At 48.9% G+C, this 18,197-nt stretch overlaps 1 protein-coding gene across 4 annotated transcripts in view; it reads left to right on the top strand.

Moving 5' to 3' along the window:
• The window catches only part of LOC119394507 (endoplasmic reticulum membrane sensor NFE2L1), a 179,391-nt gene that overhangs the window by 113,532 nt on the left and 47,662 nt on the right, over window positions 1-18,197 (top strand). For all 4 annotated transcript variants that reach the window (XM_037661814.2, XM_037661813.2, XM_037661812.2 and 1 more), the window contains exon 6: window positions 1,440-1,739. In XM_037661814.2, coding sequence (XP_037517742.1) covers window positions 1,440-1,739 — 300 coding nt within the window. The remainder of the gene's footprint in view (window positions 1-1,439; window positions 1,740-18,197) is intronic.

The raw sequence follows: 18,197 nt of genomic DNA, 5'->3' as shown, positions 1-18,197 counted from the left end.
GATAATTGCTTTTGCAAATGACCAATTTGCACAAAATTTAGCTAGAACACAGCCACCATATTCATAAACATCAGAATTCAAAGTTGTTTTTTTTTTGTGTAAGTGAGCTTGGTTCTCCAGTCTGCTTTTGTCTGCTAACCTGCAATGATGAGATCTAGCTTCAGCGGCATCTGTTCCAGAGCTACTTTTGTTTCTTCTCTTGGTCTTTTGGTGATCTTTCTGGTTGCTCAGAACAGCCAACTCCAGAGATGTAAGGATACTCAATTCCTGTAGTTCTCAGCAGCTTTGACACCTTTGTTGAGCTACTGTGTATGGCTGTAGAAGTAGCCATTTTCACAACAGAGCATGAAGTATATCTTGTTTTAGTGCACCTCCACCGAATCTTGCACTTGAGAGGCTTGGCTGCATTTCAAGGTTATACCGTGAATACAGCACTACAATGTTTCACTTGTCGGCCTCAAAATACGTAGGGAGCATAGCCTTCGCCAGAGCACCGGGGACATATGGAAGATCAGCTAGTGCCAACTAAGCTTGTAGTTACACCAATGGCAGATTGTAAGTCTCGTAAGCAGAGCACAAAGGGAAGAATGAAGTCCCTACCGTGCCCCAGTTGTAATTACTTTTTGCAGTGTTCATGTTTGGAGAAATGACCTGATTGTTGTGCACATCGAAGCAATGTCGAAACTTCATGCAAGGAGAACTTAGAAACTGATGTTAAAGGGATACTGAACAAAATTTTTGCCACCAAGATTTATAGCCAAATTGAAAGATTGGGTGCTCAAATCAATAAACATAACCTTCATTTCAGACAGAAACTAGAGGAAGATAATAAATCTCGTGCATTTTTCACAAACTGCCGCGTGTAGTGGCCACGCTGTGAACTATAGGAGGTGACGTTTTGTGATGTTTCATTTATCATAAACGGGCACGTCAACAATGCCAGCCGTCACCCGCATCTCTCAACCTGCTCAGCTCCCACTACGGCTCCCAGAACCACTACGAAAGGCACTGGCAGCAATCAATGCTCCCGGCTGGGATAAAGCCTCTAAATGGTGGGGCATGCCTCAGCCCTGAGTGGAAGGGGCAGAGTGAGATGTTAAGGAGCAAAGGGAAGAGGAGGACAGGAACACGTGCACCCTGCAGGAGCCACAGTGAATGTGATGTCGGGGCTCACGCGCAGCCGCCACGCGCTGACAATCCACAAAAAATGCAACCAACTGTTAAAAAATAAGCGGAAAAGCTCGTTTGTCACAACAGTTGCGTCTTTTGAGTAGAATTTCGATGTTTTCGTCAGTTTTTCCCATTTTTCTTGAGTATTCCTTTAAAACATCTGTTGATGAGCATTTTCATAAATGGATAACCACATTATTGTTCATTAAACATGAGGTGTGCTTACTTGGATTTTTCAGTTATCCTTACCTTCTTTTTGATGTTTGCAGGAGCAACAGCCTGCACGGGGCTTCCTTGCAACAACGGGTCGTCCATGAGTGAAGGCCCCACGTACGGCCAGGATTTTCCCGACTACCTTTATTCACCTGGCACCGGTATGACGGGCTATGGTGGAATGGGAAACGTGACCGCTGCCAGTGGAATGATGCCGGGAATGGCAAGCATGGGCAACATGTCTAGCAACGTGACCAATTCTGCGTTGGCATGCACGCCCACGGACTACCTTCTCAACGACCTGCTTGCCGACGAGGACCTGCACCTGATGGACATGGTGGCCTCGCCGACAGAAAGTAAGTACCTCTACATTATGCTATCTGGATACAGCATAGTAGTCATCATAGCTTTATGTCTGCTTAGGACAAAAGCTGTGTTTACACTTGTATACATCTTACAGAAGAAAAGTAACCACTAAAAGAGTACTGACACGAATATTAAATATTTTCATTTGTGGCTCTAAATAAAAACACTGGTTTCGATAACCCTAAAAAAAGGTATCGTGCTGCCTGGCAGTGCATCAAATATATTTTTAATACCACTACCTTAAAAAACCGCTTTCGTTTTCGATATCGAAGGGGCAGTTTCAGCATGACTTGTAAACACAGTGTTACGTCACAGGGAGACTGCAACTCGCGACGTACTAGTAGCAGCTTTGCCATCTGCTGTCAGTCACACGTGGTGCAAGTAAACAATGATGAGTAAATTGTTGTACAGCGACTGCGAAAGTGATTTCACAGATTTAGGCTGCATGCAGGACGTGGAGTTTGCAAACTCAGCGGAACTGTGTTGTCTCGTCACGATAATGTCCATTGCGGTGGGCCTGGCTTGCATATGCTGGGCGATGAAAATTTTAAAGGGGTACTGACACCTTTTTTTGAAGGCGAGTTTACTCTGCCATACCAACCTCCTGCATGCAGAGATGGCTCTGAGCAAGTGTGAAGCTCAGCAAATGCTGATAAGATATTTTAATTTGATATTAACGTCTATTTTTCCATGGCGCACCTACTGACATCGGCACTAGCTTGACGTCAGGCTACAGTACTAATTCCGGTGACTTCATGCAGCAGTCTGGCTAGTTGTGGTGACGTCAGGTACCAAAACTTCCAAGATGGCCGCTTGTGCGTCATCAAAACTTCCAAAATGGCCGCTTGTACGTCACTATATATTGTGCGAGCACGTGACGAGAGGCTCATATCGTGTTGTGACGTCAGGGTACAGTAGGAACCGAAACTAGCTTTTAAAAACATACTGTAATTACTTTTCCAGGGCGCAGTCGTGCTTAGCACTACCTTTTCTAGGCTCTTGGGGGCTTGACCTTTCATTTGACGCAAAAAAACGACAACTGAAAATATTCATGTCAGTACCCCTTTAAAATTGAGGTAGGAGAGCATTAAGAGTGCATACCATGGAATCTAAAAGTGTCCCTTTTGCGATGCCTCAAAATCATGTGAGTACTCCTTTCAAACTCTTCCCTTCAGAAATGCGATTGTAGCACCACATCACCCCAGCTGCTAAGCTACCAACAAAAGCTGTTAATTGATTGAAAGTAATTACAGTGAAAGCTCATTCATTTGAATTCCACGGAATCGGAAAAAATGTCTGAATTAACCGAATGCCGAATTATCGAAAGTACCAAGAAAACAATAAGCAAGTGTCTGTTACATGCGTTTTCATTTTCCGAATGAATACATAGATCCAGTGCTTATTTTCCACGAGAGCTATGTAAAAGCCATAATTTTCGTCATTCGCGACTTCGTTCAGGATGTGACTGTGGCTCAAGACGCCGAAACACGCTCTGAACCCATCCTTTATTACGTACTGCCACCACCAACACTACCACGCGCACGTGACGATAATTTTTTCGCCAGAAAAATGACCGGCAACTGATCGTTCGTCCATCACAAGCTCATTGCTACATTGTTCGTGTGTGCAAAGAATAATCGAAAATGAAACAAGTCTTCTGCAGCCGCTGAAGCCTTGGTTCTCAAGAACGCAAGAACGCATCCGCGCCGCTGCACTCAACATTATTTCGCATCAAGCGAAGCATGTTTCTTGTTTCGGCTGATGTCGTCACCCCTTGAGTAGCTGGGTCGACACTGCTGCGATCACCGTTCGTGACGCCACATTGTTTCGCTTAAGAAAATGGTCAAACCAGCCGACATTGCAGGCGAGATCAGTGTAGCCCACCGCTAAGTCCAGAGAATCGGCCTTCTCTGTCAATCTTGTGACTGGAAGAGGCTCCTCTCGCATGATGCAACCGCACAATCGGCACCGTTTTGACGTCCGGAAACTTCGAGCCTCGGATCCGCTTCTTTGATTAGGGCTACCTTTCTTTGAAAGGACGTAAGAATGGGCTTGTTGGTGGCGATACATGGTGAAACTTATGGCGCACAAAAAAAACACGGACAAAGAAAGTGATGACTGGGCGATGCACCTTTCCAGACAAAGCGCATCGTCCAGTCATCACATTCTTGTGCGCCACAAGTTTCACCATGTACCTTTCTTTGCAGCATTAGTGACTTGCTTTGCTTTGGCAGCATTATCCTCACCACAATGCACGGCCGCCGAAAAAATCTGTGCGACATGCCTTGCGTAAATAAAATGCTTTCATCGAGATTTACTTTAAAAACACATTCAATACCTTGAGCCTTTGTGTAAACCCGCACAAATTCCTGAACAATAAGAATACACCCAAACAGGCTGTTCGGTTAGTATAAGAGCTAGCTGGAGGAATTCTGAATTAGATTTTTTTAACAGCGACAAATGAGGCACTAATTAGCACTTTGTCTCTCTTTTTTTTTTTTTAAAGTGAAAGCTTAGTGTAGTGATACTGTCCCATTATTTCTTAGGTGGAAGTACACCATAAAAAATCAAACATGGCTTAGGAAGCAGAGGCCTTGAAAAGAGCGAAGTTTGATGTCATCTCTGACGGTAAACAAAACGACATGTATGACCCATGCTATTTTGCAGGGCCTGCCTCTATGCACGTCTATGGCATGATGATGATGATCGATGATTATTGGTGCCCTGCCCTTTGCAACGGGGACAGTGCAAAAAAATACTTCCAGCCACTGGTTTGGTGTTTATGCTGCTGGATTTGTTCGATCCTGCAGATTCGCACGCCACCAGTGTTCCAATCTTGGCTTCGTAGTTTCCATTGCCTCCCATTGCAGTTGCTCTTGCGACTCCCGAAAGTCCAGCGCCATTGCCAGTAATTGCTGCTGTCGTTCCTCCTCGTCAGGCGGCGTAGCGGCCGCAGGCGGGGGGGCGGCGAAGGTAGTGAAGTTGTTGAAGTCTCGTGGTCGCTGTGGTTTCAACGCTGGGCAGTGGAGCACAATGTGCTCTATGCTTTCGTCTTCCTATGCTTTCATCTTCCAGGGTGCAAAGCGGGCATGTAGTGTCAAGGTTGGGCGTGTACCTCGCCCGCAGGAGTCGGGTTCGCAGCATGCCGCATCTGGCCTCGCAAAGAAGACCGCTTCCCTTTGAATTCTGATACATCGGCTCCTTCTCGATCACTTGTTTTGCCTTACTGTAGAGACTCAAAGCGGGCTTCTCTGTTGCTGTCTTCCGCCAGCAGACACTTTCGGCCTCTTGGACAGCTTCCCGGACCTTTGCTCTCCTGTCCCGCTGAGGTTTCTCTGTGAGTCAGCACAATGCGACCCCGTACCGCTCGGCCAGGCGTTTTGTGCGTAGCACCCACCTGGTGTTAATGCACCTTAGGTGGATGTACTTGTACACCTCACGTGCCCAACGCCCGTCTGGGAGTTAGCTCAGTCGTCGCTCGTAGGAGAGTTTCGCAACTGTCTCCCGTGCCTCAAAGGAGGACCAGCCCACCTCGCCCTGCATCGCCTCGTTTGGTACGCCCCTGTGGACCCCCAGTGCCGCCCTACCTGCCTCCTTCTGACGTATTTCCAGGGACTGACGTGTCCCGGAGGACAGGCAGAGCACACTGTTTGCAAAAGTAAGGGCCGGGACAGCGACTGACTTCCACAGTTCTCTGGTGACCTCGAACTTGTTAAAAGCCCAGAGTGCCCTGGTGTTTAGAAAGGCACGTTGCCTTATTGCCTTGGGCCTGAGTTCTTTCTCATAGCGGAGTGCGTAATGTGGTGCAGCAGACAGTGTTACTCCCAAGTACCTGTAAGTGTTTGTCCACTCTACAGGGTTTCCCTGGAGTATGAGCCTGCTTGCAGTGTATTGCGTGTGGTCCTCTTGGCTCACCACAACCATGCATGCTGACTTTGTGAGATTGAAACGCAGACCGGTGGCCCGTGCTTCCTCTGAACATATGTCCAGCAGTTGTTGCAAGTCCTTTGTGTTGTCAGCCAGCAGCACAATGTCGTCAGCGTAGAATGAGGCCGGCAGGCGGCATGGGCAGATCACTCCCTGATCCCAGTAAGTGAGGTTGAAGCCTGTGTCACTTTCCGTGAGTTTCCTCTCCATGTCCACCACCAGTAGCATAAAGAGCAGTGGGGATAGGGGGCACCCCTGTCGCAGTCCTTTCGATACCTTTATCGGTTGTGTCACATTGCCCTCTCAATGGATCACAGCCTCATTGTCTGCGTACAATGCCTCTAGGTTTTGTTGTAGGTTGGTGGGTAGGCCTTGCTCCCTTAACACTTCCCACAGTAGTTGGTGCTCGACTGAGTCATAGGCACATGATATATCGAGAAAAGCCATCATTAGGGTCCTTTCCTCTCTCTGCAATCTCAACAGCTTGCGTCACAACAAACAAGTTGTCCTCCAGGCATCGTGTTGGCCTGAAGCCATTTTGCAGTTCTCCTAGAACCTCCTCTGCCCAGGTCTCAATGCGTCGTCGCAGAATGCAGCAGAAGAGTCTTTACAGCACAGAAGTGACCGCGATCGGTTGATGGCTGTCTAGGTGGCGTTTATCACTGCTTTTTTTCAGAATGAGCCGAATGCATGAGCGATTCCAGCTTTTGGAGATTTCACCACTCAGCAGTACCCGGTTGAGGACAGCGAGAAGCAGTTGTTGCACGGTTTACCCCATCTTCTTGATGAGCAGTGCAGGTATTCCGTGTAATCCTGCAGCTGTGCTTCCAGACAAGTGCTTGATGGCCCGTTCAAGCTCTCTTGTTGTGATCGTAGCGCATGGGTGTAGCGACATCCTGGGCTCAGGGTCTGTGCTTTTTATTTCGTTTTCCAGAGACTGGAATTTGGCACTGAAATGTTTCTCCACAAGTCGGAGGCATTCCTCTTCCGAGAGTGCGTGTCCAGTGTCTGGGTCCTGTATGCCTGCCTGGGTCTGAGGCAATGTTGGTTGCTGGCTGCGTATATACTGCCAGAACTTCCTGGCAGCGTCTTTTCCCGCCTTTTTGATGTCTTGTAGGAGGCGCACATTTATTGCCCGCATTTTCTTCTGTACTACGCTGGCCATGTCTCTTTTCACCTCCCTGTAGGCCTCCCACACCTGCAGGATATTATCTTCCGTGGCCCCATTCTGTAGTGCATGACGGTGTGCACGGCATGCTTGCTTACGCTTGAACAGGGCCTCCGAGACCTTTGTCCCACCATGCTTTGCGGCGGTGTTTATTGTTTGTTTTTGTGGCGAGGTTTGATGCCTTTGTGGCAGAAGTATGGTTGTTCACCAGCCATTGCTTAAAGCCTTCATATTCGTCTGTGTCTACTTGTTCCACAGAGCTCTCTAGTGTTTCAGCCTGTTTGTCTATGGCCCATTCTGGTAGGTAGTGAGGCCTTACTTTTCCCTCTGTCCCTGGTGTTGGTCGACAGCTGTTACTTATTTCTAACCACATACTATTGTGGTCACTGCCCACACTTTGGGCACCCGTCGTGTCAATGGTCATGGGGAAACAGCGTCGGGGAAACTAGGCAATAGTAGTCTATACACGTTTGCTTGTTCGAAACTGTCCACGTGGTTTTCCCATCACACTTATCGGTCGTGTTTAGAATCACTAGCCCCCATTTGTCAGCCCATTCGAAGAGGTACCTTCCCATTCGGTCCGTTTTCCTATCAAGGTCCTCGATGTGGGCATTGAAATCCCCTATGATGATGGTGGGTAGGTCAATTGCTTGTAAGTCTATTTCCATGCATCCAAGAATCTCCTGGTTTTTTTTTTGTAGGACTCTGCCCCTGTCCACAGGTAGACCAGCCCAACTGCCAGTTTCAGCTTTCCCATTCTGCCTGTCATCCACACATGCTCTGTGCATTCCTGTAGGGTCCTCTCCCACTGCGTATCTGAACGGTACATGAAACCCATGCCACCTCCTCGTCGTTCACTACCTTGACGGTTTAAACCTGCCCATGCAAAGCCAGCATGCTTTGGGGGGTATTCATCATTCCGTAGGTGTGTTTCTGTCAGGCCAGCTATTTCAGTGTGTCTTTCGTCAAGGATTTGATAAAGTTCCTGTCATTTCTGTTCTCGTCCGCCCCCCTGCATGTTCAGGTAATATAGTCCAAAAAACGGCAGGAAGTGGAAGATGGAAGCTGCGATGAAAAAATCCGTAAAACAGGGGGTGGATGCTCGAGCCAACGTTAACAGGGGGTGGATGCTCGAGCCAACGTCGCGGTGGCCTCTCCCCCCCCCACCCCTTCTCCCCTCTTTTTGGAGAGGGCACGAAGCATATACACACGATAGCTAAGGAAATCAGTTCCAGCCTTGAAGAAGACAAGTCCACTTGTCGAAACGTTGGCTCGAGCATCCACCCCCTGTTTTACGGATTTTTTCATCGCAGGTAATATAGTGTCATATCGTGCCTTTTGTTCCTGCGTTGTCTCCTTTTCTTTACCCGACCGTGGTTGTCACCTGTGTGGGGGGGAGATTCAGGTTCCTTCCTCGCTTCGGCTCTTGTACTTCGTTTTCTTTCTGGCCCTTTGTCTCCCTGGTTGCTTCCCCTCTCTCCACAAAGTGAGATGCGGGTGTTTAGTTTCTTTTCACTGCATTCCGACTCCTCCAGGTTCTCCCTGGGTCTTGTTCCCATGCCATCTGTGTGATGGTGTGCTCCAACGCTTTCATGAGCAGGGCGACTGGGTTTATGCCTCTGTTTTTCCGGCTCCGTGTATAGTTGGGTTTGGCTGGCCCTAAAAAAGCGCCAATCCTACGCCCAAGTCGCTGCCCCAGCTCCTCTGCTGTGTCTTCACTGTAGAGGTCATTGTGTAACTCTTTGTCAGTTACCCAGTTTGTGCTTGCAAATTCCACTCTGAGTCCCAATGCTCTGCACAATTCTTTCATCCTTGCGTTCCATTTCTTGCACTCCTTCTGTAGTGATGGGTTCTCTGAGGCCCATTCCGGTACTGCGTGCACAAGGAACTTGTGTTTGTCATTTCGCTGGAGCCATGATTGTAGCCTGTCATGTAGGCTCTGAGCTAGGCTTTCTGTTGGAGCATTGACCGTGTTGAGGTCTTGGGTGCCTGCATGCAGTGCGATAATAGCTTGTGCTGTGCACCATGCACTGTTCACTTTCTCAACTGCCTCACAGGTCTCTTCCAGCGTTACCTCTTTTCTTGTCCAAAACCTCACTGGTTTGCTCCATCTGGTGGCACGGAGCGTGTGCGGTTTCAGTCCATACGCATTTGAATCCCCAAAGACAAAAACCTGTCTGTTCGTTTCCATCTGCACTTGTTTCTGGTGCTGAGGTTGAGATTGCGTGCTCTTTTCTGTGTTGCTTCCCTGCATGCTTCAACCAACGTGTGTCTCAGAGGCTGGGTCCGAGCTAGTTGGTACACTGACATTATGAAACCATTAAGCGCACAAAGACGGGTCGTCGTCTTGTTCCCGTCTTTGTGCGCTTAACGGTTTCATAATAACAACGTGTGTCATGACTTGGGGGTGAGGGGGTCGTTAGTGCTAGGTGTTTAGGCCAGCTCTTCTTTTCTAGGACATGTGGCAGCTTTTCCCTGTCCTTTGTTGGGGTTCTTCCCGCAGTCTGTTTCTATATCAGCTCTCGTGGGAGAAGTCTTGGCGCCATCCGCCGGTAGGGCTGTATTTTCATGGGGGCCGGTTTTGATCTCCATACCGGAGGGCTCCCTCCTGTCCTTGAGCTTCGTTGGTGTATCGTTACCTGCGTCGCCCGCTTCCGTTTGGTTCGCGGGGGTGTTAAGGTGCTCGGTGCAGTGTTGGGAGGCCTGCACTGCGTCTAGCTTCGCCTGCAGGTTCTCTCGCACTTTCTGTTCCCCGCCAAACCTGGGGCGTTCCGACTCCCACTTTGCTACTTTTTCGTCCAGTTTCGCAGTGAGGTTCGCCACCGCGAGTTTCCAGTTTTCGGCCTCCTGCTTTTAATCCGTCTGGTGAAATCGGCTTGATTAACATCCAAATCTCGCACCTCTGGCATAAGAAGGTCACCGCTGTCACGGCCTCTTCGGTGGATGTCAACTGGGTGTGCTCGAATTCGATCCAAGTCTTGCATCGCGAACACATCACCCATGGATCATCGGCCCTCTCCACGCTCTTTGACCGTCGCGCCTGCCTTGCCTTCTTTGATGGGGCCATGCTTTGATGGACCTCCTGTGGTTTCGACGGAAACGCAAACTAAGCACTTCGCACACCCACGGTCACCATTGCTGTATCACATTATAAGCGTTGTATCCCATGATGTAAGTAAACGCACTAGAACTGTCTGGAAACATGCCCTAGAACGCAAGCCACCAAAACACCAAGAACGTGATTAGCCCATTCATAGAGTTTCCTACAATACTTACTAGAGGGAACTCTGGCGCTAGTGTCTATGGGAGCTGCAATGCATCGCGCTTCAGCCATCATGGGAATCATGGGTAGGGTGGCTAGAATGGGGAGGTGTGAAAAGCGGCCGCGGAAACCGGTCCCCAATGTGCGCCGATGCCGCAAGGGGCGCTGTACGCAGGGGCGCGTGGCGTTGAGCAGACGACGTACAGCGCAGCCTTGCTAGCGTCGGACGATTATGGCTCGCGCTATTTTTTGCGTGCTACACTTTGCAGCGTTAATCGTTTTCTTTTTACCTCAGCGATTGCGCTAATAAAGCGTAGACTTCCTCCCCCCATTTGAAAAGCAGGGTTCGTATTGCACGCCGAGTAGCACTGCGCGTGCCAGAGTAATATTGCTAGCGGCATTTCGCGCACGCCACTTTTGAGCAGCAAGTTTTTTTTTTTTTTGTTCTTTTTGCGCTTGTGTCCTGCCGTTTTACCACTTGCCATTATGTATCACTGCAACTTATTCAAGTCATTTTTAGTGCTTATTCACATGGTTAAGGTATGTCTTTTTTTAAAAAAAAAAAAGTGATTTTTTTCACTTTTGATGTTCTGAAAATGTACGAACATACAGAATTGCGGTTCACAAAAAATTACGCTTCTATTTGGTTCTGTTCGAAAGTTATGGTCCTTTTTTTGTGACTACACTCAAACTGAAAATGACATGTTCGGAAAATTTAATTATTGTTTTTCTCGAAACTTGATTTTCAGTAGGTTTTTGTTGCGAAAAAGCTCATAGCTATTGAACAGATCAATATTTTCCCATGAAACTTTCCATGCTTCTTGCTCAGACATTTACTTGCGCCTGTGCAATGAACTAGAATCATTGAAACGATGAATGACTTTTAATGTTATAATACTTCAATTGAAATGCAACCTTCTGAAACAACACGACTTATGGTGGTTTTAGGCTATAATATACCTAATAATATTGATAGCGCAAGGATTCTAGCTCATCGCACAGCGTACATACACAGCAGGGGCGTAGCAAGAATTTTTTTTATGGGGGGGGGGGGGTGTTCAACCATGTTCGTGCGTGCGTTTGTATGTGTGCGTGTATATATACATGTGCAAAATTGAAAAATTTGGGGGGGGGGAGGGTGGTTGAACCCCCCAACCCCCGCCCCCTTGGCTACGCCCCTGGTACACAGCTATAATGCTGCGAAGCCATTTTTTTTGTATGGTTGGATTGGTATAGTTATGACTATTGCCGTGATGGCCGTGTTATGCGTAATTTTGGTAATCAAGGGCGTCCGCAGAACTTTTTCCAGGGGGGTGCATCAACAGAGGGTGGGGGAGGGGGAGGGGGGCATACAGCATAGGTAGCTTTTGTTTCATTGCCGTGACATGACCGGCAAGATTCGTCCATAGCAGCATGTAACGTGCAAAGTTGGCTGGTAATCCTGAATGATATTTCACGTGGATATGTGGGACTGGAGAGTGCTAATCAAGCTGTGTAGCTTGCTGCTACTCCATAGAAAATTATTATCCAATATTCCAAGGGGGGGCGGCCCTTCCGGACGCCCATGTTGGTAATTACATTATAATTACCTTCCGTTATTTTACTGAACGCACTTGCAGAGCCCTTTTAAACTGCACTCTAAGCCAAAATCGAGTATTTGGGGAGTATTTCTGCCACACAACAATAATCGTCATCTGGCTTGCTCGCGTTTCCTTTCTTGAAAACCCAGCTCTCGTCACTTTCCTGTCAAGAATGCTATGTCACGCTGATAACGCGCGCGCCGTTCGTGACCGGAAAGTGCCGCGACCGCGGTGATAACGCGAGGAAAGCACGCGAGGTGGATGACGATTGTTGTTGTGTGGCAGAAACACTCCCAAAATACTCGAATTTGGCTTAGAGTGTGTTCGCCCAAAGGCAAACACAAAACAATTAATTTTGGGTCAAAACCTAAGATTTCTAAAAAGGTGGAAACATACCTAAAAAATTGCCTGCTCTCGCGCTTGTACCCATTACTATGCACTAGCTGCTGGTCAAAACGTCATGTGTTCGTTTTGTCGGCAGGTTGAAAGATTTATTACTTCAAAGGAAACACATTCGTACACGAAGCAAGTTTATTTGAACTCTGCAATAAAGAGCTATCTACAGAACACAGGTCTTAGCCCACTTGGCTTTCTCTTCTTCCTCCTTATGGTTAAACCCCTTTAAAAATAAATGCACCCGAGTTAAGGAATAAAAGTGTACAACATATCACGTTGTACACGCTGTCGTTCACTTCAGACTACGCAATACCAACTAGCCCAACGTCGTTCCCCTCTACGTGCCTTGCGTAGAAATGCTTCTCGCATTGTGCTGCGTTCCTTGTCAGCTGCCTCTCAGCTCTCGGTATCGCACGACCTTACTTCTAAAATAACTCTTTCCACGCCAGTACTCGGAACAAACATGCCTTTTCTGTCGACGACAGTACCCAGAGTTGCAGCCAGGAACGAAGCAACAACGTGCAGTTTTCTTCTTCAGTTTATATCCTCACACCTCAAAAATCCATGACCCTTGAGCAATAAGCACCACTTGAACGATGAAAAATACGACGCCGCGTTGCCGAGTGCTAGGCTTTCCTCCGGTAATCTGCAACGGCGGCGGCCGTACCGGCCGTACCATGCAGCGCCCCTTGCAGCAGCGCCCCTGGCGGCATCGGCGCGCAGAGGGACCCTCTCTGGCAAGGGAAACACGCTGCGCTCAGCACACCTCCCCATTCTAGCCACCCTATTATGGTGGCTGGAGGGGGAAGTGTGACGGGCGCTGTATCCCCGCCGTGGGAGAGCGATGCGCGGAACGCAATGAAAGTTCTGGCCGCCGCAAGGGGCGCTGGTGTAGTAGTAGGTGCTCGCGCTCGCCGCGCTTGCTTTGGCTCGTCTGGACTCGTTCGTTCTCTGTGTGCTGTGCCGTCACCTTGTTCGGATGCCTTGCCTTCGCTGTCGTCGTTTGTTTACCCGCCACTGTACCCACGTGTTCTGCGAACCATGCCGTCAAATTGCGCAAGTACATGCTTCGTCCCTGGCTGTAAAGGCGGGTATAGATCGTGCTCGGAGAAGCTTTCGGTCTTTAAAGCCCCGAATGGTCTCTCGAGGCGAGAGCAATGAGCTCGAAATATTAAGCGGACTGACAAAGAGCTGACGAGGGACAGCGTTGTTTGCGAGCGGCACTTCGACGTGAGTTTCATCGGAAGGACATACCAACACATTATAAACGGTGAGGTTGTTGAGATACCCCGCGTTTGTCAGAAGACGCTGTGCCTACGGTGTTTCCGAACGCACCGCGAAGTAATTTACCAAAAAAAGAAAAGCAGACAGGAGTGTCCAGAGGGAGCGGCAAAAGCTTGAAATTGAGGAGGGTCAAGTAATCTGACCTCTTAACGTGATATGGGAGTATGTGATAACAAATGCCTGACATAATTATGGGATGACAAATGTGTGATAAATAAACATGTCCTTGCATGTATTTAGTATGCATCTAAAGCCGTAAGTTAACAGAAATCATTGGTCCTTGCATAGATAGAACTATCGCTAAGATAATAAAATAAAATGCTCAGTATCAAAGAGCCTCCAGCTGCAGCATTCCAATCTCCACTTCAATTTTCTCAAGGAAAAGGAGCCGGAAATTGTAAATGCTTTGAACATTTCGCGCTCAAGAGAACCCCCTACAATACAGAGGAAATGGAGGGGGTGAGGTGGGCGCGGACTAAGAGAGAAAAAAAAAAAAAACGCGCTGCACTGCAGCCAGTATACTCGCTATGAACGATTGTAAACAGTTTACACTTGACCAAGAGGAAAGAACACTTTAAAGTCAGCTGAGCTATGCAGCCGAGCAAGTGGTTTAGTTCAACTGAAGCAGACTATAAATATGGTAAAAACAGCGCAAAAGGAATATGATAATAAGAATGACACAGAACCAGCGCTGAACAGTCCAGCGCCTGTCCTGTGTCGTTCTTCTCGTGTTGTCGTCTTTTTGCGCTGCTTTTACCATGAAAATCAACCAACTAGCCCAGTTTTTGCACACTGTAGCAGATTAAACATGTCGAAGCAAACCGATATTAAGACACATTTAAATATGAAAACATGGAGGCACGCCAGTTCCGTCTGGTTTAAAAGCATTCTTGGTTTTCTTTTTTTTTCCCTCTTGCTTAACACCGCTAAGAACTTGCAACACATGCTTCTTAGTGAAACAAACACGTAGCGCCTTTAACAACACGGGCGCGGGGTATAAGCGATTATTAGAAACAAGTGAAACTAACGTCTAGCGGCCATACGCAAAGCAGGCAAATGCCGCCGCAAGCACCTACTGCGCAGGTAGCGCCACCTGGTGTGACCGCCATCTTTCATTGGGAATTCGTACAGCCGTCCGCTCTCGCCCGTCACACTTCCCCATCTAGCCACCATAACCCTATCATGGGTAGTACACGGATTTGTCTAAACTTCGTTCTTTCGGCTTCGTTTGGCTCCGCGTCGCCTGCATCCGCTTTGTCTCAAAACGAAGTTCAGCAAAAGTCAGCAGTTCCACTTCACCACTTTAACTTCTTTAGCCTCACCGATTCAAATCTGGTCACGAAGTTCACAACGATCCATTCTTTTATCCGAAAGAAAACCAAAACATAGCAATAAACAAAGCCACAAGTGCGTTCGAAGCCCACAAGCACGAAGACTAGGCAAATCCGTGTACTACCCATCATTCCCATGGTGGCTGAACGATCGCAGCGCCAGAGTTCCCTCTAGGTCATTTTAGGAAACTCTATGAGCCCATTAGCCCATTGTCACATGATGTGACACAGTGTTGCTTGACAAAGTTGTTATGCCGCTAGGTTCCGACTTCACTTTCGGGAACAGCTGCCGCGTCAGCACGGCAGCCTCTCGCGAATCTTGTGAAATGTATGACATTTTGCCGCTAGTGTTTTGTGAAACGGTTCGGTGGCGAAGTTTTTTTCCACTCTCAGCCAAGATTTCAAGATAACCGAAAGTGGGCACAGAAATATTCGAGATGAAGGTCAATAAATACATTGTACCTATGGGGAAATCGTTCGGTACCGCGGAAAATTTCAACTTAGCTGATTTTTCGAGATATGCGAGTTTGAGTTGACAAGGTATTACTGTATGTCCAAATTTGGTGAAACCAAATAGAATTGGGTCGTTTCTTTCAAATGTGCAATAATTTTCCTTGAAAGTCAACCAGTTTATGAGATACACAAAGCTGCCTCTCTATTCTTTCTGCAGACAGTAAGAAAAAAATCCACTCAACAGAAAACAATTACGATCAGATAGCTGGATACTATAAAATGTAATAGGTGCAACACCATAAACAGTTCTTAAATAAAATATAAATGGCAAGTCATGGGTGCAGATATTGTCACGTGGTCGTGACGTCGACGAAGAAAGCAGTCGGCGTTTGCAGAATGAAACTGTTTATTTGGCCGAACTTGTGGCCGGGAAAATGAGAACTAGAACTACAGCAATACACGCTGTACAATGATAGCGGCGAACAGGGCGTCGTCCGTCGATCAACTGACAAGCGGTCACGCGCGTCGGCTTTTATCCAGGCGCTATCGAACTTTCCAGCAATATCGCTGGTGGCGGCGTAATCTCTAGACAAAGCTAGAACATTCGCGTGCGGGGCGCAATCTTAACAAACCGATCTACTACAATCGCGACGCTTCTAGAACACTACTTCGCGGACAGCGTCGAGCGTTGATAGCCGTCCCTGCCGGTCAAACCCGAATACATCAAAACAAGACAAGAAGTGGGCGTGGCATTGCCCCCCTCTGAAAAAGCATCGTCCCGATGCTTGTGGAAGAACATAGAAGAGAAAAATAAAAACAAGTGCATACACAAATAAATTAGTACAATAACAAAGGAAAAAAAAAATAGAGTCCCCAGGATCGCTAACGCGCAAAAAACGGCTTAAGGCGCACGACATGGACGACTTCAGGTCGCGCACGGCGCCGCTGAGAGTTCGTAATGCCGTCAGGGACAACCTCATAGTCGAGTGCGCCGAGGCGTCGAAGTACCCTGTACGGTCCGAAGTATCGTCGAAGAAGCTTCTCACTAAGTCCTCGTCTGCGTATTGGCGTCCATACCCATACACGGTCACCGGGTTGGTATTCCATGTGGCGTCGTCGAATGTTGTAGCGGCGGCTGTCAGTCGTCTGCTGGTTCTTGATCCGTAGGCGGGCGAGCTGTCGTGCTTCTTCGGCGCGCTGTAGGTAGGTGGTCACGTCGATGTTTTCCTCGTCGGTCGCGTTTGGTAGCATGGCGTCGAGCGTCGTTGCCGGGCTCCGTCCGTAGACCAACTTGTATGGCGTCATCTGCGTCGTTTCCTGTACGGCCGTGTTGTACGCGAAGGTCACGTACGGAAGGATGGCGTCCCACGTCTTGTGTTCGACGTCGACGTACATGGCCAGCATGTCGGCGATGGTCTTATTTAGACGCTCGGTGAGGCCGTTGGTCTGTGGGTGGTACGCGGTGGTGCGGCGGTGGCTTGTGTGGCTGTATTCCAAGATCGCCTTAGTCAGGTCAGCCGTGAACGCCGTACCTCTGTCGGTGATGAGAACCTCTGGGGCGCCGTGTCGAAGGACTATGTTCTCAACGAAGAACTTGGCTACCTCAGCGGCACTGCCTTTGGGCAGGGCTTTTGTTTCGGCGTAGCGGGTGAGGTAGTCGGTTGCTACGACGATCCACTTGTTGCCGGAAGTCGACGTCGGGAACGGCCCCAGTAGGTCCATCCCGATTTGCTGGAACGGCCGGTGAGGTGGTTCGATTGGCTGCAGAAGTCCCGCGGGCCTCGTCGGTGGTGTCTTCCGTCGCTGGCAATCTCGGCAAGTCTTAACGTAGTGGGCGACGTCGGCAGCAAGGCGTGGCCAGTAGTATTTTTCCTGTATTCTGGCGAGCGTGCGGGAAACACCGAGGTGCCCAGCCGTCGGGTCGTCGTGTAGGGCCTGGAGGACCTCTGGTCGCAATGATGAGGGCACGACAAGAAGGTAGTCGGTTCGAAGTGCCGAAAAGTTCTTCTTCATGAGAACGCCGTTCCGTAAGGAAAACGACGGCAGTGCTCGCTTGAATACCTTCGGAACAACGGTGGTCTTGCACTCGAGGTACTCCATAAGGCCCCCCAGTTCCGCGTCGGCTCGTTGCCTTTCGGCGATGTCGTCGGCACTTATAGTTCCGAGGAAGCAGTCGTCGTCGTCCTCTTGCGGCGGCGCGTCGACGGGGGCTCGGGACAGGCAGTCGGCGTCGGAGTGTTTTCGTCCGGACTTGTACACGACGGTAATGTCAAATTCTTGAAGTCTGAGACTCCATCGTGCGAGACGACCAGAAGGGTCCTTCAAGTTAGCTAGCCAACATAAGGCGTGATGGTCACTGACAACTTTGAAGGGCCTGCCATAGAGGTAGGGGCGAAACTTTGACGTAGCCCAGATGATGGCAAGGCATTCCTTTTCTGTTGTGGAATAGTTGGCTTCTGCATTGGATAGTGACCGGCTAGCATAACTGATAACCCTTTCAAGCCCGTCAGTCTTTTGCACAAGGACGGCACCGAGTCCTACGCTGCTTGCGTCGGTGTGTATTTCCGTATCGGCGCAATCGTTGAAATGCGCAAGTATGGGTGGCGTCTGCAGGCGTCGTTTAAGTTCTTGAAATGCTTGCACTTGCGCCGTTTCCCACCTGAATTCCACGTTAGCCTTCGTGAGAAGCGTCAGTGGTTCGGCGATCCGTGAAAAGTTTTTGACGAAGCGTCTGTAATAGGCGCATAAGCCGAGAAATCGGCGCACTGCCTTCTTGTCGGTGGGTGGCGCGAAGTCGGCGATGGCAGCTGTTTTCCGCGGGTCTGGGCGCACTCCAGACTTGCTGATCACATGACCCAGAAACAGGAGCTCGTCGTATGCGAATCGGCACTTTTCTGGCTTCAGGGTCAGTCCAGAGGTCTTGATTGCTTGAAGTACTGCCTCAAGCCGCCGGAGATGCTGGTCGAAGGACGAGGAAAACACGACGACGTCGTCCAAATACACAAGGCACGTCTGCCACTTCAATCCGGCCAGTACGGTGTCCATGA

The sequence above is a fragment of the Rhipicephalus sanguineus genome, chromosome 5, assembly GCF_013339695.2.
Source record: "Rhipicephalus sanguineus isolate Rsan-2018 chromosome 5, BIME_Rsan_1.4, whole genome shotgun sequence".
Classification (NCBI taxonomy): Eukaryota; Metazoa; Arthropoda; class Arachnida; order Ixodida; family Ixodidae; genus Rhipicephalus; species Rhipicephalus sanguineus.
Note: the sequence above shows the minus strand (reverse complement) of the source record. Positions and strands in the feature narration are given on the sequence as shown.